This window comes from Pseudoliparis swirei, chromosome 12, assembly GCF_029220125.1.
Source record: "Pseudoliparis swirei isolate HS2019 ecotype Mariana Trench chromosome 12, NWPU_hadal_v1, whole genome shotgun sequence".
Taxonomy (NCBI): domain Eukaryota; kingdom Metazoa; phylum Chordata; class Actinopteri; order Perciformes; family Liparidae; genus Pseudoliparis; species Pseudoliparis swirei.
This window is the reverse complement of record NC_079399.1, coordinates 17,364,778-17,374,198: the sequence shown is the minus strand read 5'-3', so window position 1 is coordinate 17,374,198 and position 9,421 is coordinate 17,364,778. Positions and strand designations below refer to the sequence as shown.

The following is a 9,421-nucleotide window of genomic DNA, read 5'->3' as shown; positions in this document are numbered from 1 at the left end:
GAAAAGTACTACAGCCTCTACAATACACTATATTGTGATTATTTGTGATTTTTGACAAGTAACTCTTAAAAGCAACTTTCCATTGACAAAAAATGGAAACCTCTGGGATTCCTTGCGTATGTTGTTTGTACCTCTGTGTCTGGTCTGCGGCATCTGTAACTCTGAGGCAGGATGACCGACGCGATATCCCCTTTACAGCTCTTTAGTGTATTGAGGTAGCTAGCAAATAGTTGTATCTTCTTCTGTTACACACTGTTCTCTCCATGTTCCGCGTCAAAGGGAATTTAATTAAAGATCTCGCGGAAAGACGGAGATTGCTCCTCTCCTCGACCACGTGTCCAGCCACAAGCTCGTTACTTTCCAGCCCAGAGCCGCTGCTGTTCCGGGCTCATGGCACCGGCGCCATTCTCCTCCCCAGGGGAGGCTCGCCACCCGCGCGTGTTTTGGCGTATGTAGGCGCAGCTGGGGACGCCATTAATACCCAGGCCCAATCTGCAATTTCACTGTGATGTTCTTTTTACGAACAGCTTATTTAAAGAGATAATTAAACAACTGATTTCTTGAATTACTATATGTGTTTAGGAGAACGCAAGATAATGAAGGTGGAAAAGCTTTATTACAATGACGGACAATTGAGTTCCTTACGTTACGTTAACGCGTGTCACTCATCTTAATAAGCTAAATTCGTTCAAACAAGTCTGAGGCTAAGTCATTAAGCCATGACAGGCTTTTAACAACAACAAAAACGTCTTTGCAGCCAATCTGCAAAGAAGGTGCGAACAATGACACTGATGTTCATTGGGTTTATTAAATAAACATTTTTTTAGTTTCAGCTTTTTTATTAAATAAATCCAATGAACAAAAACAAATCAACTTCATTTGTTTTTGTGTTCATACAATGCATATACACAAGTACCGTGAGTCAGGAAAACGATGGATGACAATACTTGGGAATCTGCTGCTTTTGACTGAGTTCCTGCACAATTCTAAAGAGACTGTCACACCTTCCTGCAAAAGGATGGAAGTTGGAGCCTCAAGGGGCCAATCAGCAACGTCAACATTTGGACGATGATGTAGGAGTTCAACAGTGATGTGGATGAGTTGCTCTTTGTCCTTGTTTGGCATCACGTTCCACCATCAGAAAAAGAACACACTGGCTTCACAGTAAACGCTTTGCATGTTGGTGCATTGCTCGGAGAGCATTTGTATATCATGGGTCTCCATATTGTGGTAATGCTTTTATTTATTTACATAGACCTGCATTTTGTTTATTTACAGCGGTAGTATACAAACATCTTTATCAGTTGCTCAATCTCATACAAATATATACACATGTTGATGATCAACATCACAAACTTATACACAGTGCGAATGAGGAAAGTTAAAATCAGCCTTTTAGGTCTCTGCAGTCCCCTCAGGTTTGACTTGTTAGTCGTGGTTGTTGATGCACATGATGTATAACCTCCTTTATAAAGAAAAAGGGATGAAGACAACTTGGTTAACCCTGATTATAGACGTATATATTTAAACAACAGCTGCAGATGGGAAGTGAAAATGCAGAAACACATGAATTGCGAAAGATATCAACTTGATTTATGTTAATTTTTTTGAGTAATGTTAGAAGAGGGGGCGGAGTTCACTATATGCTGCGCTGAGGAGTAAAGCCCCGGGAGGCCCGGTACAGCTGCTTTCAGGTCCTGATGATGAACGCAGAGATATCCAGCTTCCTAAGTGGTGAGCTCTACGCAATAAGTGAGGCCTGTGCTATACTTCACTTTGCATACTAGTACGTTGTAGTCAGTACAAGGACCATAGTAGCACCCAGTTTAAACTGTCATAATTAGTTAAAATGCTTTAATATATATAAGTTATTACAAATATTGTAATAAATATATAAAAGTTGTACCGTTTAAAATATGCAGCCGAAAAACATTCTTCACGTCTTACTCATTGTCTTATATCTGCATAGGCGATGTTGCGTTGTTGACCGTAACATTAGAACATTGGAAGCTTTATGATTGGACCACGAAGCAGCGAAAGCCGTCGGTTGAGCATCAGTACGGATTTCGCGTTGGAGTAAAAGTGCAGAAAGAGACAATCGGCTCTCCAACTGTTCATACGCAGAGTTTTAGATCGGAGATGGTTCGATCAGATGACGGCGATGTCGACAGGATGTCAAGCGGCTTCCGCTGTGTTGACAGTAAATGTGTCAACGGCGTTAGTCAGTCCTGCTCTAGCTGTTAATAATCTGCCAGGCGAGCTTGTGTGCAGCGACCAGCGGTTAATCTTTTCGTGCGGCCGAACAAAAAACTTGGAGATAGCGTTCGCGACAGGTTAAGAGAAAGGGTCGGGATCATTTTGCTAATATTGGCAAACAAACTTCTCTCATTTCAGGAGTTGTAGTTATGGTATTGGTCGCTGTCGTCGTTGTTATTGTCGTCGTTCCCAATCCAAAGTCAGTAGTGAGCAATCTGTTCCGGAGAAACGCGGGACAGAAGGCGGATACGTAGGCGTCTTTAAACCCCGAGTTGCAGAAGCAGTACACCAGCGGGTCCAGCAGGCAGTCGATGTACGACAGGACCATGAGGCTGTCGTAGACCTGGACCACCACGTCCTCGGCGTGCTCCCACTCCTTTTTGAGCCGGACGCTCAGCAGCACCGCTCTGGCCACGGTGCTGGGCAGGAAGCAGATGGAGAAGACGACGACGACGGACATGACCACGAACACCGCTCGCCTCAGTTTGGTCTTGTCGCCCACCGTCTTCCTCTGCAGCCGGTGGACGATGCGCACCGTGCAGTAGACGAGGATGACGAAGGGGATGACGATCTGGCTGAAGTAGACGATCTTTAAGAAAAACAGAGCAACAACGACAAAGAGATGAAAGGCGGCCGTCGGAGTGGGACGTGTTCGTGTCTCTGCAGGCAGAGCTCAGTGTCCACACCCCCTCACTCGGAGATTGTTTGCTGAGGTTTCTGACTCATTTTCTAAATCAAACTCCTCAGAAGTCTCACTCATCTAAAGCTCTTTTCCTCTGTGACCCTGTTTAGTCGGAGAAGCAGCCTAAAACGCAAAGATATCTATCTTTCCATTGGTGGTTATTTTTCTTCTTCAACAAATAGTTGCGTTAATTACACGAGTCTTTTTTTTATGATCAATTATTCGTAAGATGCTGTCATGCCGAGACGGATTTGTTTACGCTGCTTGTGGGAACGAGAGCAATTAGATCAGCCATTAAAGCGAGATAACTGCGATGACCGTCCGCTTCCCAGGAAGTCTGATGGTATGAGGTTGTGTAAATAACTGCAGTTCTTATTAATGTTAGCTTTGGCAGGGTTAGCAAGCGTTGGTGTAGCGGGCAATTGTAATCATCAAAGCCTTTTTGGTATCCACGTTCATTTTAAAACAATATATACTACCGTTCAAAAGTTTGGGATCACTTAGAAATGACTTTATTTTTCAAAGAAAAGCACTGTTTTTTCAATAAAGATAACATTAAATTAATCAGAAATACACTCTCTACATTGTTAATGTGGTAAATGACTATTCTAGGTGGAAACGTCTGGTTTCTAATGAAATATCTCCATAGGTGTATTGAGGCCCATTTCCATCAACTATCACTCCAGTGTTCTAATGGTACATTGTGTTTGCTAATCGCCTTAGAAGACTAATGTCTGATTAGAAAACCCTTGTGCAATTATGTTAGCACAGCTGAAAACAGTTATGCTGGTGATATAAGCAAAACAACTGACCTTCCTTTGAGCTTGAAGTTTGTAGAACAAAATTAATACTTCAAATATTAATCATTATTTCCAACCTTGTCAATGTCTTGACTATATTTTATATTCATTTGATAAATAAAAGTGTGATTTTTCATGGAAGACACGAAATTGTCTGGGTGATCCCAAACTTTTGAACGGTAGTGTAAGTCAAAAGCCCACCTCCCTGAATGTGTCCGTCACGTCGTGCAAAAGGGTCTCGATTTGGCGCCCGTGGCTGTTGCAGCACTCGAAGGTCTGGACCATCATGGGGATGGTGAGGGGCAGCAAGAGCAACCAGATGACGATGGAGACCTGAGGGGATTTCTTCAGCACTTTGACAAAATTCCTCCTCCCGAGATGCACCACGTTGAAGTAGCGGTCCAGGGAGAGGGTGATGAGGAAGGCGATGCTGGCGCCGCGGTTGAGGAACAACATGAAGAGCATCGTCTTGCACAGCACTTTGTTGGGGCTGCGCCGCTGGCCGTAGTGGTAGTGGTAGGCCTTGGCAGGGAGACAGGCCACCAGCAAGAAGTCAGCAACCACGATGTTGAACAGGAAGATGCTTTTGTTCTTCCAGAACTTGAACCTGAGGGGGAAGTCGTCAACAAACAGCAGTGAGTTGCTTCCCTGCTACGAGGTTTTCTCTGCATCATGAATCACAAAGCAAGAAGCCCGGGATGTCGATCCTGTCTTCACTTTGAATCCCGACACGTCAAACTGCTTAATGCTCGCGATGGGACGACGGCAAGAGGATCCACGATGGTCAAAAGGAGATTTCTTTGGACATATTTCATAGCCGCTGCTTTTCTTTTCGCTACTGTGTATTTGAGTGGTGGTAATAAACAGACAACAGTGACTCTTTGCACACAGTGTTGTCTGCTGGAAGACTTTTCAGTAATCTGAGAGATAATCTAGTTTCCTGGTACATAGTAGGGTTGTCACGATACCAACATTAGATCAGGACTTCGATACGTAAATATATGTAAATATACTTACGATATAAAAATTCAGAACAATACCACAAATACGATACGATGCTGGTGTATTTAGAAGAGTATTAAAGTCATGCCGTTTGTAGCCAATGCGTGCATGCCGCATGACAGGGAGCGGGAGTAGGGATGGGTATCGTTTGGGTTTTTTCCGATACCGGTGCAAAACCGGTACTTTTAAAACGATACCGGTGCCTAAACGGTGCCTCAACCGATAGGTTTTTTTTTAAACGCATAATGAGGACATTAAAAACCTCTTCGGCCATATTCCCTGTAGAAGCCGTTATCATGGAGCACTGACAAACAACAGATATCAGACTGTTAACATACACAATATATGTTCTCCATTATATGATGTGATATGTATCGTCACGTGCAGACTTTATAGGGTTAATCCTGTCACTGTTTTGATGGGCAAAGCGAACAACCAATCAGAGGAACTGAAGATGACACGTGACAAATAAAGTTTTGCTTCTGACAGTGAGAGTCACACTGAAACAAAGTGACGGCCCACGGTCTTTATTCCTCCGTCATTATATTCCCGGTAACACCGGGTATACAGCCGGGACCGCTGGACATCAACACATCTGCTGACAGACTGTCACGCTCGTAGCTCGTAGCTAACTCAAACATGGTTATAATGGCTAATCTATTATTTCTTGGGCTACTTTTATGAATGCAAGACTTGCAATCAACGATAGGGTACTAATCTGAGTTCAGGCTGCTCGTCATAATCGGTCTCCACGTGTTCAGACGGTCTCCCCGTCGCCCAGCCTGACGCTGGTGTGCTCCACACGGGTTCACTAGTCACACACGGCGCAGCCTCCGCTGTCAGAGTTAAATATGAGAGGCTCGTAACCTGCTGACAGGGCGGAGTCACCAGAGAAGTTCACAACAATAGTTTTTTTCATTTTCAATCGGCTCAGGCACCGGAAAGAAGCACCGAAATGTCCGTTGCGTTTCGGTCTGGGTAATACCGGTTGTATTGGAACCGGTACCACATTGGCACCGGTTTCCGGTACCCAACCCTAAGCGGGACAGGGCATGCTCTCCGATCGCGCGCTGTTTTCATGAAGTATCAAGACTATAAATATGCAAAATCGTATAGTTTTCAACGTATGGGTACCACATACATACATCAATAATCAAAAAATGTATGAGTTTTTTTATTGCAGAAATAGGAATCCAAACCGGATGTGAGCCGCAAGAGCTAGCAGCCTGCATTCACTATCATCTATTATTCCTATAAACATGTCATACTGTAGTATTACACATGCATAAGATCAAAAATTGAATGAAGACAAAACTTGCGAGGTTAAACTTTTTTTAATTTGTATTCAGAAATCTTAAATTCATAAAAAAAGTTGGGTAAATTTTTACTTGCCCCGAAACACATTGTTTTATTTGCTGGTTATCTAACACCAAATACTTATGTTAATTGACTCACGTTCTATCTGCCCTGCTCTCAAATCCCCTCCAACACCACCCGACTGAACCCTGGTTCAGGACAATTGATCGGGCAAGTAACCCAAAGACTAATAACAGCTGGTCAGTCACCTGGACGCACTGACTCACTTTTTAAATCATCCAGAGAGGCTACATGCTGGATGAATCGCACAGACATCAGTTATCAAGTTCAAGTTGAAACGTTTCCCCTCTCTGAAGGCTTTCACTCACTTCTCACTCCCTCATGACATTTTTTTTAGTGTTTTAAAATAATAATTGAAAAGGCAGTGAGAGCGAGATTGTGTTTCCTCTTACCTGAAGACGAAGATGTAGAGGACCGACAGGTTGAGAGGCAGACCCAGCACGAACTCTGCAATAATCAGCCAGAAGAGGGTTTGGTATGTGACTGGGTTGGGGGCTCTGCAGTGGTCAATCGTTGGATTCGTAGACATGTTTTGTTCCCAGGACATAATCCTCACTGAAGCAGCACTGCTTCTACAGCAGTAGAAGAAAGTGCAGTCAAAGTGCGAAACACAATGGAAAAAATAAGGGTTAAAGTTTCCAGGCAGGTTAATAATCCATAGTTTTTCCCGAGGTGTCCTCTGACCCAGAAGCTTCTCCCCCCCCCTTCTCACTGTGATCCGTCAAATTCAACAGCCCCCCTCCGAGAGCCTCGCAGTGGTTCTGGAGCTCGGACACAACCCGCTCGACATGCGGAGGAAACGGTGCGCTGTAGACACCGCATGAGCCGTTAAATGCATGTGGAGAGGAGAAAACACCCACTCCGTGTGAGTCTGTGAGCCCTTTTTATGCAAGAGGAGGCTACACTGCTCCTGCACAGAGGAAGAATCTTTTCTTTTTCTTTTTTTGTTCGCTGGAGGAGTGGTTTGAAGACTTGGTGCTTAACTTACTCAGAAGTGTGGTGTGGAAAACAGCTTTCCACCTTAAAAACGGTGTAGGAGCGTTTGGATTTGGCAGATGAGATATAGTAACATGCCCGTTGCAGTTTCTATATTACACACTAAGTGGTAACTGGAAACCGGTCCGTTGAATGGTTTACCAGCAGCACGGGGGTTTGGCGGCGGGGGGGGGACGTTTGTGAAATTCCTTAGATGGCTGTCGATGTTCAACCTTCATGCCTGCACATGTCTAGCTTTATTCTTGGGTATGGCGACAATAATTTCTCCAGGAACAAGATCGACTGTGTTGTAAACACGGATCTGTTGGATCACACCCTCCCTTCAGTGGAGGAGTTACTCACTATGACGAGGTTTTTTCCACAACCCCCGTTTGATGTTTGAGGAGATTTGTAAACCAGGGTGAAGGGATGTCTGTAGTGTGTCATGATTCAGCCTTTTACACCTTTTGTCAAGCAGACCTTATTTCTGAAGCCCGATATCACACTGTGACCGGATTGTAGTCGTCACCAGTAGGTTCCCCCCCCCTAAGCACCAAGGAAATGCGCAACCAGAGGGATATTTGGTAATGAGTTTTATGACGTTCGGACCGCAGCCTGTGTCTCTGCTCCCTCCTCTCGTCTTCAGTCCGTCCAGCTCCTTAAAAGAGAAAGCCTCGCAGATACACAAACACAGATTGTCATCAGACAGCGTTCCCTGAACCACCCCCCCGCTCCACCCACTCTGCAGCCAAGCCTAAACACCCCCCCGCTCCACCCACTCTGCAGCCAAGCCTAAACACACCCCGCTGCCACACACACATTTGCCTCATTGGCGCTGTGCACTGCATTTGACACATTTCAGTCCATATTCACACTCCCTGAAAAAGAAACCTACAACATTATAATCATTTCTTTACAGCGAAGAGGTGGAGAGGGATCCTCCTCTGTTGCTCTCCTGAAGGTCTCTTCCCTTTGTTTTTTCAATTTCTTGGGAGTTTTTCTTGATCCGATGTGAGGTCAAAGGTCAGGGATGTTTATGTGTTCGGACTGTAAAGCCCTCTGAGGCAAATTTGTAATTTGTGATTGTGGCAGCGGGTTGTGTTTAGGCTTGGCTGCAGAGTGGGTGGAGCGGGGGGTGGGGGGGGGGTGGGAACGGTGTCTGATTGTCATCAGCTGGACTGATGGGTAATCAGTCCAGCTGATGACAATCTGTGTTTGTGTATCTGCGGGGCTTTCTCTTTAAAGGAGCTGGACGGACTGAAGAGGAGGGCAGTGAGCAGAGACACAGGCTGCGGTCCGAACGTAATACAACTCATTACCAAATATCCCTCTGGTTGCGCATTTCCTTGGTGTTTAGGGGGGGGGAACCTACTGGTGACGGCTACAATCCTGTCACAGTGATATTGGGCTATACAAAATCAACTGAATTTAATTGAATTGAACTGAGAGGAGGGCTCTCTCTCTTTCCCTGGACAGCCAGGCAATAGATGACATGTGAAGCATAGACCCACACAATAAAATGACAGTACAGACTAGACAACTTACAAATGTATGAAGAAAATGGATCCGGGAGGATGTCAAGCAGCTGCCAGTGTTTGGATCTCTTCACTGCTGTTTTCAGTGATCTTGTTACATTAAAGTCATTCATGACCTTGACTCCTCTGCCTCTCTGCCGCTACTTTCACTGAGCAACAACAGAAAGAGGGCCTAAAAAGCGACACACTCTAATGATTTAAAAACGTTGCCATGAGCTGTTGTCAAGGCCATTTCCTACCAGACCTGTCAAGTTGCACAAAGGAGCAATGTTGCACATCTTCTGGGAACACATGTCCAAACACAGTCGGTGCATTTTGACATTGGCTCCGTTGAACCCCCGACCACAACAGCTCATCCTTTAAATAGCCATTGCGACATTATGCTTCTCCTACAGAGATGTTGTTTACCGTTCCTCCTTAAAATGAGACACTTCACCAAATGTATAACGCAAGATGCCTATCCATGATAACTCGAGTGTCACAGCGGCAACGGAAAGTACAAACGCATGCCAGTGAATCTAAATACGGTGCTTTGGATTATGAAATGTGCTTTACGTATTGCTCACAATATTACACTCTACCTTGTGCAAATTGCGTGATTGCGCAACCACGTGCGAAAGACTGATTTATCCACGTTGACAGGAGAGCCGTGCAGACTCGCCCGACGCATCGCTATCGTGACAGAGGTGCATAACGCGCACACAGAGCTACCAGTGACCCATATCTGATCGGGCTGCAGGGACTTATTTCATCTTCATGTAACTGTAACTTCCTGCACGAGTTTTATGTATTGG

The 9,421-nt window shown here is 44.9% G+C and overlaps 1 protein-coding gene across 1 annotated transcript; it reads right to left on the bottom strand.

Moving 5' to 3' along the window:
* Positions 1–1,225: 1,225 nt before the first annotated feature.
* Positions 1,226–6,957, bottom strand: LOC130202591 (12-(S)-hydroxy-5,8,10,14-eicosatetraenoic acid receptor-like). The gene is made up of 3 exons (XM_056428258.1): positions 6,510–6,957; positions 3,940–4,345; positions 1,226–2,845 (listed from the first exon to the last, which is right to left on the bottom strand). The coding sequence occupies exons 1-3, from the start codon at positions 6,662–6,664 to the stop codon at positions 2,354–2,356; spliced, it is 1,053 nt and encodes a 350-aa protein (XP_056284233.1). The 5' UTR covers positions 6,665–6,957; the 3' UTR covers positions 1,226–2,353.
* Positions 6,958–9,421: the final 2,464 nt, after the last annotated feature.